This window comes from Drosophila miranda, chromosome XR (assembly GCF_003369915.1).
Source record: "Drosophila miranda strain MSH22 chromosome XR, D.miranda_PacBio2.1, whole genome shotgun sequence".
In the NCBI taxonomy this organism is placed as follows: Eukaryota; Metazoa; Arthropoda; class Insecta; order Diptera; family Drosophilidae; genus Drosophila; species Drosophila miranda.
Window position 1 is genome coordinate 44,293,258 of NC_046674.1, and position 20,245 is coordinate 44,313,502.

The following is a 20,245-nucleotide window of genomic DNA, read 5'->3' on the forward strand; positions in this document are numbered from 1 at the left end:
TGCGTCTGCGACGTTCCAAAGATTCCCAAAAAAAATGTTCTCAGAAATGGTAAAAGAAGACAAGGTTATAATATGCATGGGCGACATAATGATAGCAACAAAGGATAGCGATAGTCACATGGAAATTTAACAATAGGTGATGGAACTTGATAAACTTGAGTTAAGGAGTTAAGGATAAATGCGAATTCTTAAAGTAAGAAGTTAAGTACCTTGGTTATTCCATCTCGGGTAACGGGATTAAACCGGATACGAAGGGATTACAGGCAGTGAAAGAGTTCCCAGTCCTTACGAAAACATATGATTTGCAGAGTTTCCTAGGGTTATGTTCGTACTTTAGACGGTTCTTCAAAGATTTTTCTACGAAAGCAAAGCCTCTTTATGATTTGGTCAAAAAAGACAAGAAGTTTGAATTCAGAATCACAGAACTAGAATGTGTCGAGCAACTGAAAAGTAATTTTTCGGTGCTTCCTTGGCACTTTACAATCTCAAAAGCCCGACAGAATTACATTGCGATGCAAGTTCGCTAGGTTTCGGTTTAATAATATCGATATCGATATCTATCGTTGCTGATGGTCGCGTCTTTTCTTCGCTCCGCTTAACAATTATTATTTTCCGTGATTTAAGGAGAGTAATTGCATTCTATAAACATTTATTGTGTTTGTAACTGATCGTGCATTCCGTTTGCTATATGTGCATAATCGTGTTTTCGTGTATTTTTTTCCCCGATATTAATCCAATATGTGCATTCTTACCTACCCCGCCATTCTTAGTCACTGCTGAATAGTTGTTGACATATGTATGTATTGTCGGTGCACTCGCTCTGAGCCAATCTCTCGTTTATATATCTCTTCTGCATACATACTAACACAGTCGGTTCGCGTTTGTCGCCTCCCTCTCTGCGCCCGACGCTTTGTGTTATTTTTATCTCATTGTACAAACTTTGATATTAATCAAGCGCACAGCGTATTGGCGACGGCCGTTCGTTCCTTGTTGTTGTTATTTTGATCTGTTATTGTTTGTGCTATTTGGTCTGTATTAGTTTTAACTTAAAGTTATCGCTCAAGCGTTTTTCTAGATTAATTTCACGCCTTTTCTTATTTCTTTTTTCAAATTTCTAATAATTCATAATGAGTACTTGCTGTGCTAAATGCTGCCGCTCGGCTGTCACACGGCAAACATTCACCTTCTGCTGGTTGTGTGATAACATGGCACACACTGTTTGCGCCGACTTTTGCCAAATTGGAGGACGCGTAGTCGACCTCATAAAGAGTAGCTGCGGTCTCAACTGGACTTGTTGGGACTGCAGAGCTATTTAGATCGACCTGCGTGTTTCTATGAGACAGACTTATAATGAATTGAGGGCAGACTCTGGATTCAAAATGCTCCACGATATGTTTCTCGCGATGGAGGCTCATTTCAAAAACCTAAAAATTATGTCTGATTCGCCAAAGAGAAAGAAGATTAACAACTATTTGCCAAACTCTAATACGTTCGTTTGCATTTTAACTAATTTGAAATCGTGTAACTTTTCTTTCTCCACTGGTCCAGATTTGGTTCCCAGTGCCGTTCTTAAACGTTGTGCGGATTCTCTTTGCGTGTTCTCTTAGAACTGTTCAAACTCTCTCTCGGGCTTGGTGATTTTCCCACCGTCTGAAAAGAATCTAAAAATTTTTCCCATTCATAAAAAGGAGTCTAAATCAGATGTTTCAAACTACCGTTGTATCCCCAATTTATCTCCCAATCCTAAACTCTTCGAAAAAATTATTACTACTCAGCTCCAACACTTTTTAGTTCCCTGTTTTCAGAATCACAGCACGGATTTGTAAAACGTCGCTTTTTTCGTCTAACCTCCTCGAATTTTCCACCTATGTAACCTCCGGATTTGCAAAACAATATTAAACTTATGTAGTCTATACTGATTTTAGAAAATCTTTCGACTCAGTGAATAACAATCTTCTTATCCACAAACTATCTCTACTAGGATTTCGGACTAAACTTCTTCTCTGGACTAATGCGTACCTTTTCAATCGTTCTCAGCGTGTCTGCTTCCAATCTTCTCTTTCTAAACCAGTTTTTTTCCCTTATTATTTAACCTCTTTATCTATGATCATCCCAAAGTTTCAGCACATTCCCGAGTCCTAATGTATGCTGATGACGTCAAGCCATGTTTTTTCTATAGCGATCCTGAGTCCCCGAAATTCCTTCAAGCGGATCTCGAAGCTCTCAACAATTGGTGTATAATTAACGCTCCTCCTCTTAACATTTGCAAATGTAACGTCATGACCTTCCATCGCAGCAAGCCTTACCTATTTGACTTTTCAATTAATAACATTTCCTTGGAACGCCTGTACAAAATTAATGACTTGTACTTAAATTATGTTGTAATTTTCTGACCCCAATACCACTAAACTACTCTACGTTTCTCTTGCCCAACCTATCTTGGAATATGGTTCCTGTATCTGGTCTCCTCATTACCAAAAATAACAAGATATGCTTGAGTCCGTTCAGAAACAGTTCCTTATCTTTGACATGCGCGGTCTTAATTGGGACCCTTCTCATCACCTTCCTTCTTTTGAGAGTCGGCTACGTCTTAACTTGCATTCTTTTAAAAGCCGTAGGACTTGTTATGGAATTCTTTTTCTGCATAAACTTCCCCTAGGCAAGGTTGAATCCTCGGCCCTCATTAGCCTTATCAGTATTGCTGTCCCATCTCGACCGACCGGTCAGGAAGAAAGTCGCCAGAACATAAGTAAGGCAGAGGAACACCTACGGCGCCTTTGCGACAATATCCAAGATGACATAGACCAAAAGATGTCGAAAAATTAAAAAAAAAATAAGATATTAAAGTTATAGAAGAGTCGTTATCGTAGTCTCACAGAAGAAACCAGAAGAATTTATCGAATGATAAAACATAACTTTTTGCAAAAATTAGAAGACTTAATCGGATGAATAAGAATCAGAAGCTCGATAAAGAAGGAATGCGACACTTTGAACAAACCGTTCAAAAACCCAGAGAAATTCAAAAGTTGTCAGATGTGCTAGACTTTTTGGAACAGCAGTATCAAACACTAACAGCAGTAGCAGGAAACAATCATGCTAAGAGAGAAAGAAAGGCGAATCAAAAGCAGGTAACGTCCGCCTACTTACAAATTTTAAAATGTAAGTGTTGCAACTTTGATGGTTTTTTTTATCTCGGAGTGCCGGAGATTGGAACGGTTAACACCAGAAAACCAATTGAAATTGGCAGGAGACGAAAGGTTGTGACTTATATGTGCCAGTGCTACGAAAAAAACAAAAAAATTTAAAAATGCTTCAACAACCATAAGCAAAAGTATCATATTGAATACAAAAGTACTCCGAAAAATGCTACGACAATAACGTCCAAAAGTAATCCTGGCAACAGCACAAGCAAGAGTAAAAGGCGCCAACGGAGAATACTTGCTATTAAAAGCGTTAATCGATCAAGGATCACAATTATCTTCGATATCGGAAGAAGCCGATCAGCTACAAGGACTTTCTCGTCAAAGAGCCATCACGAAAATACAAGGGCTAAGCGAGAAGCTAGTTGGTGAGTCAAAACACGAAATCAGAGTCGAGATAAAACTACGACCAAAACGCTAAACAGTGCGCAACCAGACAACTCATTCGAATACGAGATGGAAAACTGGAAAAATGATCATCGTGCTAATCCATTATTTAATATATCGCACTGAAACGATTTAGTGGAGGAGAAGTTTTCGTAAGGTTTACGTCAGCAGTCACTATTTTGGAGCGGTTTTTGGGAACTGGAAAAAGCCGAAGATCAAGACGCTAATAGAAAGGAGACGCTACTAATAGGAAATAGAAAAATGTATGGAAAGATACCACAGTTCCGTCAAACGCAATAAGTGACAGAACCATTCAAAGAGAACAAGGAATTGGGCAAATCACGAAAAAAAAGCTATTTGGACGTTGACATGCAATGACTGCATCTTTCAAGAGGCGATGCAGTTACTGCACCGTCAAGTGGCCCGTGTGACACCAGCAGAAGGCTGTTACGCGCGGATCCCAGGCAAAACGCAGACCTCCTCCCGCCCAACCGACCGAGGGGCGCTGCCGCATGACGCGCGGTGCGTAGCCGAACCAAACGCGAACATGCAAGAAAGATAGCTATTAGACTAACATTCGAGGTAAATTAGCACTAAACTTACTAAGAAACTAAGCATGCAATCAAAATACAAATACCACTACAGTTACTAATTAATAGAAAGGTGTGTAAGGATTAATAATTTAATAAGAGGAAGAGAATTAGTGTTGGATATAATATGGTAGAGGGAATTATAATCCGAGCATAAGACCCTAAACGGTTCATGCAAGGAATAATTCGATCTACAAATTGGAAGGAACAACGGTATAACAATTTTAATTAGTCTAATAGGAATCGTGAAGTTTATGCGGCTCAACAGATCAGGGCTGTCTATGTCACCCCTGATCAAGTTGTGCATAAATATCACACCAAGCATTTTTCTACGGTTAACTAAGGATGGGAGGTTTACTAATAGTAGTCTACTAGAGTAAGTCTTACACCCGCATCCCAGTTTAGGCCCCGCAGAGCAAAGAGTAAAAAGTTTTTCTGTACTGATTCTATACGGTCCTGGTGTACTTTGTACTGAGGGCACCATACACAGGAGCCGTATTCTAAGATCGGACGAACAAGCGAGGTATAGAGAGTCTTTGTTATATAGGGGTCGTCAAATTCCTTTGACCACCTCTTTATAAACCCAAGCACGCCCATGGCCTTATTTACCATGGTAGAAATGTGTTCGGAAAACTTTAACTTGGGGTCTAACATAACACCCAGATCATCCACCAGGGTAATTCTCTCAAGAGAACCACCAAATAGGGTGTAGGAAGCCAACAAAGGGCTAGAACGATGAAATGTCATAACTTTGCATTTCGAGGCATTAAGGTGTAACAAGTTTGCACAACACCATGACTGAAAGTTATTGAGATCGGATTGCAAGCGAGAATGAAATTAAATGTCCTTGTACTGGACACAGAGTTTAACATCATCCGCATACATAAGTACTCGAGAGTATGTTAATACTGAAGGCAAGTCATTAATAAAGAGTGTGAAGAGTAAGGGGCCTAGATGGCTGCCTTGTGGTACTCCCGAAGGAACCTTTACTGGTAAAGAGAGGGGGGAGTTTTTGAAGAGGACTCTTTGAGACCTAGAACAAAGATAGCTAGAAATCCATCTCAGGGGTTGGGCGGAAACCCTAAAAGGTCAAGTTTATGTGCTAAAAGGGAATGGTTTACAGAGTCGAATGCTTTACTAAAGTCGGTGTAAATAACATCCGTCTGTAAGTTACCTTGAAAGACTTTAATAATGAAAGAGGTAAACTCTAACAAGTTCGTGGTGGTTGATCGCCGCCTTATAAATCCATGCTGAGTTGGAGATATAAGTGACTTGCAGAGATGTTGCAAGTGCGGAGTTAAAACCTTCTCAAACATTTTGGGAATAGCGGATAACTTTGCTATACCTCTATAATTTTTTGCATCAGACTTGCTACCTTTTTTATGGAGAGGAATTATAAACGATTCCTTCCAGATTGGGGGGAAGCAAGAGGAATCAATGGACAGGGTGAATAGTTTAAGCAAAGGTCCACACAGAGCCTCGGCGCAGTACCTGAGTACACAACCTGGAACCCCGTCTGGACCCGGTGAAAACACCGGCTTAACTAGTCGAAGATCATGAAGTAGGGAACATTCATTTAACAAGGGACTGAAAATGCCGTTCGACCTCGGTAATCCGTATGGGTACGGTTTACCAGAGTAGCTTTCCTCAGAATAGGTGGTTTGGAAAAACTGGGCAAAAAGATCGGCAATTGCCTGATCATTATTTGCCGACGTATTACAAAATGATAGCGAGGATGGGTGTGCGGACGTTCTACGCTTACTGTTTACGAAGCAGTAAAACTGTTTAGGGTCCTGAGAAAAACGTATCCTGGATCGAGATAGGTAGTTCTTATAGCATTGAGCATTAAGAACTGAAAAGCTATTACAGCTATTACATAACGAGAGTGAGAAGTAGGAGAGCCCACTTCTTGAAATTTTTTATAAAGTCTTGATTTTAAGTTTTTTAGACTGGATAACTCTTTGGTAAACCAAGGGGGTTTTCCAGATCTAATCGGACAAGAAAGCGGGACACAAGAATCAAAAAATGTGCCAAGAGCATTGTAAAAAATGTTTGTGCCTTTTGTGACATCAGTGCACAAGTACAGAGCGGACCAATCAAAATCCCTAATGAGGTTATTAAGCTTCACAAACTCGGCTTTACGAAAGCAGCGGACACGTTCAGGTAGTCTACTCGACCGATCCAATACAGTTGGTCCTATATCTAGCGACACCTCGAAAGTAGGGTGGTAGGCGTCTTTAGGTATAGTGAGCGGAAGGGCTCGGGTTATCCACACTATGGTCGGATCCGAGACAAAGCATAGATCAAGCAATCGACCCAAGGAATTTTTAACATGATTGACTTGACAGGGACAGGTCAAGCAAGCCGTCAACAAAGTCATGTCGTGACTTGGTCACCAGGTTACTAGACTAGTTTACCGAAGACCAAACAGTTCCTGGCAAGTTGAAGTCACCAAGAACTATCATATGATCTTTATCTGATAGCAAGGAAGAAAATAGAGATATCCGAAGAAGGTGGAATATACGAGCAAGTATATATGAATATAGTGAAAGCGGGAAGAATCAGTTTCACACACAGGAATTCCATTCTGGTTGAACCTAGACTGTGAAGTATTCCGACGTGAAGTTAGAGTCCACTGCAATTAGAACCCCTCCTGCACGTCGAGACGAACGGTCCTTTCTAAAAGTTGTGTACCGACCTGCCAAAACCTCGGAACTAAGAATGTCCGGCTTTAACCAGGTTTCAGTAAACAAAATCATTTGGGAAGCAAATGCAACACTAACCCGGAAGAGAATGTTGAGCTTACCACGTAAGTTCCTAACATTCTGATAGGTTACTAAAAGAGAAGTTAGTTTTTTGGAAAGGTGGAAGCAAGACGGGAAGTTGAGGGTGGCACACTGGAAAGATTTGGAAGGGATATGGGGGGCCTATTCTTCTTCTTAGCCTTAAACTCCTTCACCACCAAATGCTCCGGCCAAAATTTGGCGGAGCAAATGGTGTCAAATTGAGTTGGGGAGATGCCTATCTTAAACGAGGCTATCTCCCTGGCATAAGAGAAGTTAAATTTCTCCACCTTTAAACCCACGGCTTTTATTTTGCTTTGAATAAAAGCAATTACATCATTAGATGTGAGGTCAGGGGCCAGCCGTGAAACAAAAACTTGTCGTTTTGGTGGGACTCCCACCAGTGGTTTAGTCACCACAGGGCTAGTACCTGTGGTGGCAATATCCGGAGGTCCGGAACGTCTATTTACTGGTGGGATCGGGAAGCGAACTAGCGAACTACTGGACGGGACAACTAGCGAACTTGCGGACACCACGGACACGGACGCTGCAGACGTACTTGGCTGCACATTCTCCGAGGCGATGAATTCGGCTACCGAATCTGCATCGCCAGCAGCTGTCGTTGCCCTTGGAGTGGCAAACGAGATCAACTGCTGCACACTTGGAGTGGTCGGAGTCAGTTTTTCGGCGGCGCACGGCTGAGTGACGGTTGGCACTTGCAGATCCCGCGGAGTGACCTTTTTGCGCCTCGGAGACTCATTCGGCAGATTTAAACCGCTAAACTGAGCCTCCATGGCTAGGAGCCGATCGTATTGGTTTTTAAAACCAACGGTCAGCTCCTTAAAGCCACTGCGCGTCTGCCTCATAAAAGCTACCATGTCCTTCTCCACCGCACGGCATGCCTCGCAACTGTAGTGCAAACCATTACGCTTTGAAATGGCATCACTCACAAGGCCAGAAAATCCAGCGCATTTTGCGTGCACTACGCTGTCGCAGAGCCAGCAGGGGATAATCGGCTGATCGTGGGTGATCTGCTTATTGCATGATTTTTTGGCACATACAACAGAAAACTCCATATTAAAAAATTTGAACAAAATTTAAATTAAAATCAAATAATATTTCGAAACAAATGGCTATCAAACCAGTGTGCCAGACAAACGCTAATAGGAGGATAGGAGAACAGTTGCAGCAGCAGCTAATGAGATAGAGAGAGCTACTGAACAGAAAGTTACGAGAGCGAGAGAGAAAGAACAGTTATTTAAGTTTAGGTGATAGGGAGAGAGTGATAACACAACAAAAGCTACCAGACGAGAGCGGACTGCAATGCAATGTAATGCGTACTCACTCACTGCAACAACACAAACACAAGCACAAGCCGACGCCGAAAAATAAAAAGTTAAATAATTTTTTAACACAAATCAAAAGGCATGCACTCGCGGAATAGAATAGGTTTCCAGATTGTTGTCTGGTTAGGAAGTTTAATTAGAATTTATTTAGGAAAACACCGGCTGTTTATTCAAAACAAAAGGAAAAAATGCGGAGCGCAAAACAAAAACGCGTCTGATCACTACGAAAGAGAACGGACTGAGAACGGAGCTATGGCTCAAATGGAGGCCATGGAATATTGTCTTAGCTGCTGAAAGGTGAACAAATGTACAGGCAGATACAAACTTAAAATTAATCCCATTGAGGAATATGAGTTAGAAACAGTCACGTCGGCATCGTTTTTAGCGGGTTGAACATTAATGGAGATAGCCAATTACACTCCGGACTCTAAATTGTAAAACATCATCAAAAACGATTTTTACATGGATGATTTAATGACAAGAGCGGATACAATCGAGGAAGCTCAAATTATTCAAACAAAGATTTCTCCAACATTCAGATCATTCGGAGTCCATCTTCGGAAATGGTTATCAAACAACCAAAAAAAGTTGGGAAAAATTGACTCCACTATGGAGAAACAGTTAAAACACTGGGATCAAAAGAGGAGAAACAGTAGACAACGACAGCAGGATCAGTAACCTCTACCCATTTCTAGAAAAAGATGTGTTACTTACAGTGGGAGGACGGTTGACTAAATCTGATCTTCCATTTAACAAAAAACATCCAATAATTCTTATGAAGTCTCATCTAATTGGGCTCATAATTAAAGAATGACAAGCGATGATCGGACGCCAAAAAAGATTTTTGGAAACGATGGAAGGAAGAATACCTGCGAAATTTGGAAATAAACGTTTTATAGTGAGATCTAACAGGAGTGTGGATACCAAATTTGGTTACTCTAGCTTTAATAGTCTCTGAGATTTATGACTGCCCCTGATTTTCGTCCTTTGGCGGGGCGGAAATGGGTGTGGCGAAATTTTGAAACTAACTCGTCAAGATCCGATATCACAGGAGTGTGGATACCAAATTTGGTTGCTCTAGCTTTTATAGTCTCTGAGATCCTTGAACTCATATTTTGCAATAGGCAAAACCGACCTTGAAACCTGTGTGTAGAGAGAGACAGAGCGAGAGAGAATGAAATTGATCTGGTTCAGATTTTGCATTCTAGAAGATATAGTTATCCTCTACGATTCAGCGTTTTCTGTTTTCTCGTATCTTTGAAATTGTGGATGCCACAGATTTTCGTCCTTTGTGGGGGCGGAAGTGGGCGGGGCGAAATTTTGAAATATTTTTGTAACAGTGACATATCACAGAAGTTTGGATACAATGTCGTTGCTCTAGCTCTTATAGTCTTTGAGCACTAGGCGCTGATAGGGACGGACAGACAGGGCTCAATTGACTCGGCTATTGATGATGATCAAGAATATATTTCCTTTATGGGGTCAGAAACGATTTCTTTGGGACGTTACACACATCCGTTTTCACCACAAATCTAATATACCCCAATACTCATTTTGAGTATCGGGTATAAAAACGGTGAACGAAACAAGTCTCACGACTTTAAAGTCAGATAAGGCAGCAGTATATCTTGGTCCACTATGCCAAGTATATGATATTGAGCCCAATGGAATTGGGTAAATCAATCGGTAAATCAATGATTACATATATATTATGCTGCTTCAGATAAACAATATATGTCATCGGTAATATGCGATGACAAATATCGCGCATAGAAGATACAAATAAACACATGTTTGGGCACAGAAAGGCGAGAGTCAACCGAGCACCATTCGGATTTTTGGGATCATACTACCACATAGTATTGTTCGGACTGATGGATGAAGAAGATCGAGAAATCATGGAAATGAACATGAAGTGCTTCTCAAAAGTCAAAACCTTTTGAATTTTCTGATCAAAAAGCAGACGACGATAGTTGAATCCACTCTTAATATTTTGACACGAACCAAAAAGGAAATCAACGAACAATTCAAGAATACTGATCTTCACGTTAACAAAATGACACAAACGGTTCAGCAGAATTTCTACTTCTATCAAGAGACAATCAGATTGTGTATGCTAACCAAACAACCTAGAATATCGATTTCGGAAAGCGAAAGGATTCAAGCGGACATAGTTGGATTGCCAGTGGAGCATTAGTCGACGACAAATTCGCTATTAGCGTAAGCATTCCCTTGATAAGCAGTCAGTCATCTCAACTATATAAAATAGTCCCATTCCTTTTGAGATGCATAACCACATGATTCCAGTAGTACGAGACTACTATCTTGTTTTCAACTTCATACTTAATTAATACCATATAATGTCCAAAGCATCTTTACATAGATGTCTGCGAAGGAAATTGGGCAAATAATGATGCGTGCGAAATAGTACCTCTGAGGCGGACAACTACCTATCAATGCACGTTTATTGAAGACAATCCACTACTGTTTTGGGTAAGGTTAAAAAAGAACAACGACTGGCTCTTTAGAACGTTTAACAAGATATCTGCATAAATACAATGCAACGGGGATCATGAGATAATGAAAGACCTACCACGACAAGGGATATTTTCTCTACAAGACTTTAAAACACTGGGATCAAGGAAAATTTATAAAAGCAGGGAGATTAATGAACTCCAAAAGATAAAAAAAAATAAACAAAGAGAATATTCATATGATAGGACTCGACTTCCACCCAGTACACAATGACAGGGGATCTTTCACACTATCAGTTATTATCATCATTATTCTGGTACTATTGATTACATCTAAGGAAGAAATGAGAATCAAATAAAATAGTCCGCCATAATCGTTCGTTCTCTTTCGTAGATCATACGCGTTTTTGTTTTGCGCTCCGCATAAACAACCGGTGTTTTCATAAATAGACTTTAATTAACTTCCTCACCAGCATACAATCTGGAAATCTATTCTATTCCGCGAGTGCATGCCTTTTGATTTGTGTTTAAACATTATTTATTTAACTTCTAATTTTTCGGCTTGTCGTGTTTGTGTTGTTGCCGTGAGTACGCATTACATTGCATTACAGTTCTCGTCTCTCGTCTTCTAGCTTTTGTTGTTTTATCACTCTCTTGTTATCACCTCAACTTCAATAACTGTTCGTTCTCTCTCGCTCTCAACTTTCTGTTCAGTAGCTCTCTCTTTCTCATTAGCTGCTGCTGCAACTGTTCTCCTCTCCTTCTATTAGCGTTGTCTGGCACACTGGTTTGATAGCCATTTGTTTTGAAATATTATTTGATTTTAATTGTGTTCAAATTTTTTATAATGGAGTTTTCTGTGTTTTGTGCCAAAAAATCCTGTCAGAAAGAGATCACCCATGATCAGCCGAGTATCCCCTGCTGGCTCTGCGATAGCGTAGTGCACGCAAAATGCGCTGGGTTTACGGGCCTCGTGGGCGATGCCATATCAAAACGTAATGGCTTGCACTATAGTTGTGAGGCCTGCCGTGCGGTTGAGACTGACATGGTCATATTTATGAGGCAGACGCGGAAGGGCTTTAAGGAGCTGACCGTTGACTTTAAAAAGCAGTACGATCGGCTCCTAGCCATGGAGTCTCAATTTGTCAGTCTGCAACTGCTGAATGAGTCTCCGAGGCCTAAAAGGGTCACTCCGCGGGATCTGCACGTGCCAGCCGTCACTCAGCCGTTCGCGGCCGAAAAACTGACTCCGACCACTCCAAGTGTGCAGCAGTTGATCTCGTTTGCCACTCCAAGGGCAACGGCAGCTGCTGGCGATGCAGACTCGGTAGCCGAATTCATAGCTTCGGAGAATGTGCAGCCAAGTACGTTTGCAGCGTCCGTGTCCATGGTGTCCGCAAGCTCGGTAGCTGTCCCGTCTATTCCGATCCTACCAGTGATCAGAAGATCCGGACCACCGGATATTGCCACCATAGGTACTAGGCCCTAGGTGGCTAAGCCACTGGTGGGAGTCCGCCAAATTTTGGGCGGAACATTTGGTGGTGAAGGAGTTTAAGGCTAAGGTGAAGAATAGGCCCTCCATAGCTCTTACAAATCATTCCATTCCTCTTCCTCATCATCTCGCCCTGCTTCCACCTCTCCAAAAAACGAACTTCTCTTTTAGTAACTTATCAGAATGTTAGAGGCTTACGTAGTAAGCTCAGCATTCTTTTCCGGTATAGTGTTGCATTTGCTTCCCACGTTATTGTGTTTACTGAAACCTGGTTAAAGCCGGACATTCTTAGTTCCGAGGTTTTGGCAGGTTGGTACACAACTTTTAGAAAGGACCGTTCGTCTCGACGTGCAGGAGGGATTTTGATTGCAGTGGACTCTAACTTCACGTCGGAACACTTTACAGTCCAAGTTCAACTGGAACTGGATTTCCTGTGTGTAAAACTGATTCTGCCCGCTTTCGCTATATTCATTACTTTCTCGTATATTCCACCTTCTTCGGATATCACGATATGAGCTATTTATGAGCAGCACTTGTCCGCTTTAACCGCTGTTTCTTCCCCGCTATCAGATAAAGATCATATGATTGTTCTTGGTGACTTCAACTTGCCAGGAACTGTTTGGTCTTCGGTAAACTAGTCTAGTAACCTAGTGCCCATGTCACGACATGACTTTGTTGACGGCTTGCTTTACCTGTCCCTGTCTCAAGTCAATCATGTTAAAAATTCCTCGGGTCAACTGCTTGATCTGTGCATTGTATCGGATCCGACCTTAGTCTTGTTAACCCGAGCCCTTCCGCTCACTTTACCTGAAGACGCCTACCATCCCACTTTCGAAGTGTCGCTAGATATAGGACCAACTGTATTGGATCGGTCGAGTAGGCTACCTGAACGTGTCCGCTGCTTTCGTAAAGCCGAGTTTGCGAAGCTTAATAACCTCATTAGCGATTTTGATTGGTCCGCTCTGTACTTGTGCACTGATGTCATAAAAGGCACAAACATTTTTTACAATGCTTTCGTTACATTTTTGTGTCCCGCTTTTTAGACCCGATACTCAAAATGAGTATTGGGGTATATTAGATTTGTGGTAAAAGTGGATGTGTGTAACGTCCAGAAGGAATCGTTTCCGACCCCATAAAGTATATATATGCTTGATCAGCATCAATAGCCGAGTCGATTGAGCCCTGTCTGTCTGTCCGTCCGTCCGTCCGTCCGTCTGTCCGTCCCCTTCAGCGCCTAGTGCTCAAAGACTATAAGAGCTAGAGCAACGATGTTTTGGATCCAGACTTCTGTGATATGTCACTGCTAAAAAAATATTTCAAAACTTCGCCAAGCCACTTCCGCCCCCACAAAGGACGAAAATCTGTGGCATCCACAATTTTAAAGATATGAGAAAACCAAAAAAGTAGAATTGTAGAGAATGACCATATCTTTAAGACTGCGGAATCTGAATTGGATCGTATTATTATTAAAGCCAGCATCAAGAAAACAATTTCATTTTTTCTCGCCCTGTCTCTCTCTAACACACACGTAGCATAGGCGGCTTTGCTTAGAGTAAAACATTAGCGCCTAGATCTCAGAGACTAGAAAAGCTAGAGCAACCAAATTTGGTATCCACACTCCTAATATATCGGACCGAGACGAGTTTGTTTCAAAATTTCGCCACACCCCCTTCCGCCCCCGCAAAGGACGAAAATCTGGGGATATTCAAAAATCTCAGAGACTATTAAGGCTAGAGTAACCAAATTTGGTATCCGCACTCCTGTTAGATCTTACTATAAAACGTGTATCTCAAAATTTCGCCCCACCCCCTTCCGCCCACACAAAGGACGAAAATCTGTTGCATCCACAATATTGCACATTCGAGAAAACTAAAAACGCAGAATCATAGATAATGACCATATCTATCAGATTGCTGAATCTGGATCAGATCAGATCATTTTTATAGCCAATAGGAACAAATCAATTTGCAGTGGCTACGCAGCGCCCGACGTCACGCTCAGACTGATTTTCTGTCTCTCTCGCACGCACTCTTTGTCGTGTCGTTTAATATTAGCGGCGTCTGCCGGAGGAGAGCCATACTGACTTAGTATCGGGTATAACCGTAGAGTTGCGGTGTCCGCAGCAACTCACAACGTTCCCCCTCGTTTTTTGTTCGATTAGATAATGACTTGCCTTCGGTATTAGCATACTCTCGAGTACTCATGTATTCGGATGATGTTAAACTCTGTGTCCAGTATAAGGACATTTCATTTAATTCTCGCTTGCAATCCGAACTCAATTACTTTCAGTCACGCTGTTTTGCTAACTTGTTACACCTTAATGCCTGGAAATGCAAAGTTATGACATTTCATCGTTCTAGCCCCTTGTTGGCTCCATTTACCTTATGTGGTGGTTCTCTTGAGAGAATTACTCTAGTGGATGATCTTGGTGTTATATTAGACGCCAAGCTAAAGTTTTCTGAACACATTTCTACCATGGTAAATATGGCCATGGGCGTGCTTGGGTTTATAAAGAGGTGGTCAAAGGAATTTGACGACCCCTATATAACAAAGACTCTCTATACCTCGCTAGTTCGTCCGATCTCAGAATACGGCTTCTGTATATGGTACCAACAGTACAAAGTACACCCGGACAGTATAGAATCAGTAAAGAAAAAATTTGTACTCTTTCCTCTGAGGGGCCTTAACTGGGATGCGGGTGTGAGACTCCCATCTTACTCTAGTAGACTACTATTAGTAAACCTCCCATTATTCGTTAACCGTAAGAAAATGCTTGGTGTGATTTTTGTGCACAACTTGATCAGGGGGACATAGATAGCCCTGATCTGTTGGGCCGCATAAACTTCACGATTCCTATTAAACTTACTAGAAATGTTATACCGTTGTTCTTTCCACTTTGTAGATCGAATTATTCCTCGCATGATCCGTTTAGGGTCCTATGCTCGGATTATAGTTCCCTCTACCATATTATATCCACCACTAATTCTCTTCCTCTTATTAAATTACTAATCCTCACTCACCATTCTAGTAATTAGTAATTGTTGTGGTATTCGTAAATGTATTTTGAATGCATGTTTAAGTTTCTTGTTAGTGTAGTGCTAATTTTCCTCGAATATTAGTCTAACAACTATCTTTCTTGCATGTTCGCGTTTGGTTCGGCTGCGTACCTCGCGTAATGCGGCAGCGCCACTCGGTCGGTTGGACGGGAGGAGGGCTGCGTTTTGCCTGGGATCCGAGCGTAACAGCCTGGTGTCACACGGGCCACTTGACGGTGCAGTAATTGCATCGCCTCTTGTAAGATGCAATCATTGCATGTCAACGTACATTAAAAAAAAATTAGGGAACAAATTGGGAAACTTAGAAAAACAAATTTGCGTATAAAAAATGTCTATGCCAAAGACGTCGGATTGCTCTGACTAGTAAATTTGCTTGTATGTATGCAAACAAGAGAAACAAATATGTATGTACATATTCTCTTTATGTTCTTTCTTGTTTTCGTTTGGTTTCTAGCTGCTTGTGAGCTATGTGTGTTTTATGTGTGTTGAATGGAATAAAACCGTGTAAAAAAATTTAAAATGTTTGATTTTCAAACCGTGTTATTTTAAAACCCTGTAAAAACAGAATTAGGTATACTTGTGTTGTTCCGTGTAGTGACAATCACGCGTATTGTGCACAACGCGGAATTATACTAATCGCACTCAACCAGTCAAAGGTAGTTAGTTATCGGGAGTGTGTGAGAGAGAGACAGAGATATAGAGAGAGAGAGAAATAATGGTAAAAGCGTGGAAGGCGTCTCTTGTATCAAGAGAGTTATCAAGCAGTCTGTGTAAGCAATAAAGAAAAAATTAGCCAAAATCGCTCTCGGCAGCAACAACAACATGACGAAAATCGACTCTCTTCATTCGCGTACTTCTCTATACGCGCACCCGGAAATTTGCAAACGAACGCGGAGAGAGCACGCTCTGCCTCCCCTTTGATATTATGCTCAAGCAGCAAATTACAAAGTAAGTCGTGGAGTGCCATCTCCGACCCTTACGACCAGTACAATGACTTACAGCTTACAACTGTGACTTCAACAACGACAACAACAGCAGTTTCTCAGAGCCCGGTATTGTCAACTCATTTCATTAAGCTCGTCCTCTCAAAACCGAAGAGTACGCAAAACGTTAACGGAACGCTGACAGACTGGGCTTGATCGCATTGTGCAAATAAAAAGAAAATTGCAAGCAAAATAGTGCACCCAAAATAACCGAAACATCTAAAAACATCGCGGTTCTTAGCGACCTAAAAAGAAGATGATGATAGCGCTCAAACACCTAAGTTAGGTAAATTTTACTGAATTGGTTTAAAAATTAACTGGTAAAATTTGAGAAAACAAACTTTATTTCACGTCTATGAAAAGGAGTAACATAAATGAAACAAAAATAGTGGCCAAATACCTCGACAATGAAAAAAATAATTACTGTACCTACCCACTTAAAAGTAGCAAAGGAATATAAGTGGAATATAAAGAATATAATATAAGTGTCAAAGGAATCGAATCAACAGCTTCAGTAAATGAGATAATTGCTGGACTTAAAGATAAGGGCTTTTAAATGAAAGTGGCTATGAACATATAAATATAAATCTCCATTCTTTCCATTATAGTAGATTAAGAAACTGAACACCTCGAAATCAAATTTAAATAAAATAAAATAATAGACAATATCACCTTTAATTAATAATAACTACTGTAACATATTTACATATTTAACTGAATTAGAATGAACGATAATATAATCATATTAATTTAGTTTGACTTAACCGAAACCAATGTGACATCTAGTGACTAGTGCTCTAATTATAAGCCCCTTGCTTGTATCACTAGGAAAGCCAAATAAATAAATAAATCCCATGTTAAAGTTAGAACTGACACCTGAAAGTATGTCTATAAGTAAAAGCGATGTTCAAATTACAATATCTACTGAACTGTAGAATCACCGTTGAGGAACCGCACAAACAAAATCCCGTCCCATGCAATGTTCAAGGTAGAACTGTAACTTGCCAGGAATATGGAAACACGAAAACTGATTGCACTCAACGTGCAGTCTTCGTTGCCTGCTGAGCACAGAGCTTTGCCCCATAAATAAAGAGAACCCATCTGCCAAAAAATGTAGCAACTGTGGGGGTAACCATTTTCTACATTTTCTACAACTTATTAACGGGCAACATCAATTCATATCGAAACTCAAAGCGGTTACTTAAACCTAGCCTAGTTTCCAAAGCAGAATTTGTAAAATTCTTCGACCTATTAGATGACATCTTTGTTGCAGTTGGTGACTACAATTCCAAGCACACGGCAACACAGCAAATATAATCACACCACGCAATAAGCTTAGGCTTAGCTTAGGCCTACACAGATCTGAAGAAGCAACCTGACTTGATTGAATTTGATGTTACAGAAGTGTGCAACAATTTCACACTTTGGTTCAAATACACGAAATAAAGAAGTGGCTGCCCAAATATTTACTGTAAAGATGACATAGATAGCTCAGTTGAAGCATTAGTGCCTGTAATGTCACTGGCACTGTAACAGCTAATAAACTTCACAGCAGCAGTTGTGTTCCCAGGCATATTGAAGAGCTGCCATGCAATAAGAAAAAACTTCGGCGAGAGTGGCAAGCCGAAGGCGTGGTGCCTCGAAGGAGCGGTTAAAAATAACCAACAATCTACTACGCAAAGCAAATGATCATAGAATTGCCGAGCTGTGCAGAATACTTTCTCACCATAATATTCAACAGAATGATGAAATGGAGCAATTATCCTCAACAATGGAGGAAATTTACAATTCCAATACAACAATTTGGATTTCGCGAATGATAATATGATAATAAACAAGTATTGTCCCGGTGTTTTTCTCTTTTGAATCCAAAACTTTCAAGATCAATCTAATATAGCTAAAGTGTAAGCATTTAGTTTGTGCTTTGGTTCATCCGTTAATATTTCATGGTGTGAGCCCTATTATGCTTGGTCAAAGCTATGTACTGAATTTAAATGGGGTCAATCTAAAAAGCGTGGAAATTATGTAAATATATTCAGATGTCAAGCCCAACGAGTTGACTCCGCCAGTAAATTCACAAAGCCCAACATTTTTCTGTCAAATAAAAGTTTCTGGCTATTAGTTTTAGTCCCGCCATTTCATACAATAAGTAACATGTATTGATATTGTCAAGTCTATAGTTTGAAACAATGATTAAGTACTGGGTATAATAAAGGGACATACATGCAGACATTGCTCATTTACCGGGGTTTGATTGTATATATTATTAGTATGTATATTAGCTTCCGAGGTCTAGGCGATTACACTCGATAAATGTGGAGTACCAGCTCAACATACTCATTTTACTTGTATCAAGACTATAAAACTTAAAATAGGAAATAAATCATGTATAGCGTTTGAATTTCTTAACGGCGTCTGGTCACTAGATTACTCACTTCCATCATCCACTCAGCGACAATTTTACGCATTGCCGGAGTAATATCTCTTTGCACAGTTATAAAATATGTCTCGACTATATGTTGGTGCTTTTCCTCAGTTTTCAACACATTTTCCAGACATCGATCTGATTTAAAAGTAGGATCTCCAATAGCCGTATTGACGTGATCTGTACCGAGTGAGTCGGATTTAATCTGCCACTCTTGAGGTCGAAGAGCCGCAGGCTCCTCGCTGCAGCTGCGAGTAAATCTTTCCTTAATACCTTGTTCTTGAAGTTGGAGTGATTGGTTTTGTGTGATTAATGAATCTGCTGCATATATATAAACAATTTCACTCCTTTTGCATACGACGGAATTAGGCGAGACGTTGGGTAGACTTGAAACTGCGATTTCGTCGTTACCAGCACCAGTAGAAGTAATAGAGGGGCATATCGAGGCGAGATCAGTCTTGATTTTGGGCGCAGCAAGCGTTTGTTTGTTAATGCGATACAATGACAAATCTGAATCACATACAAGACTTTCCGAACACAATAGATCCATTTTTTGCATTTAGAACAACCACTTAATGTTAAATTTTTTTTTTATTGACGTGTTTGTTTAATTGGTTTTTTTCTCTTACTGCTTATATATGTGTTTGTTTAATATGAACTCCGTTTGTATGTATGTATATATGAAGAATGTTTCCTCTAAAAAACCTTACATGTAAGCATTTTGGTACATTCACAGTTTTCCACAATGACGTATTCATATACATAAAATGTTCCTAATTAATAATTCATTTTATTTAGCGTATTCTCCTTTTTTTAATTACAGTGATGACAGCAACAAATACAGATACAAGCTTAGAATTCAAACAGTTTTCTGTTTTGACGTTGAAGTAGGTCACGAGTAAGGTACACACTTAGCTCTAATATACAAGCATATTTTGTATAGCTCGAGTTCAGAATTTATAATTAATTTTTAAAGCCATAATTGCACTAAATTCGAGGTGTTGCCTCTAATTTAAACTGTTCTACCATGCACATAGACACTATCGATAGAACCATCGATCACACAAGCAAATAGTAGCGGGATTCCTGAAATGGATAAAGCAGATGCAAATCGAACACAGTTGTTGGAAAGGTCCAAATTTCGATGTGAGTATGGTCGTATCACTGACCATACAGTATATAGATGTACCAGTTCATGGAACGAACATGTCGCACGTTGAACACAGAATATTCCGTCCCGCGTCCCGCCGCGTCATCATGAGCCAAACTCAGAGAGATCATCTGCGCATGTGTTAGTACTTTTTGTGTGTATTATTGTTTTGCTGGCAGCTAGAACCAAAATTTGAGTTTGGTTTTCGTTTGAGTCTTCTGCTTATGGATGGACTGACCTTACCGAATCAAAATAAATACAAAATGGGGGTGCGAGACACTTGGGCGTGGGCTATAAAATAAAAGCTGTTATTTGTTTGATTTATTTAAATACATAGATATTAATATGTAAATGTGTGC

The 20,245-nt window shown here is 40.4% G+C and overlaps 1 protein-coding gene across 7 annotated transcripts in view; it reads right to left on the bottom strand.

Moving 5' to 3' along the window:
• LOC117186171 (G1/S-specific cyclin-D2-like) overlaps positions 1-19,786 on the bottom strand; it is a 52,591-nt gene extending 32,805 nt beyond the window's left edge. For 2 of the 7 annotated variants that reach the window (XM_033386411.1, XM_033386410.1), the window contains exon 1: positions 18,747-19,783. In XM_033386411.1, coding sequence (XP_033242302.1) covers positions 18,747-19,295 — 549 coding nt within the window. In that variant the 5' untranslated portion in view covers positions 19,296-19,783. Of the gene's footprint in view, positions 1-209; positions 297-18,746 lie in introns of those variants that run through there. The other 5 variants (XM_033386414.1, XM_033386416.1, XM_033386412.1 and 2 more) reach the window with 4 other exon arrangements.
• Positions 19,787-20,245: the final 459 nt, after the last annotated feature.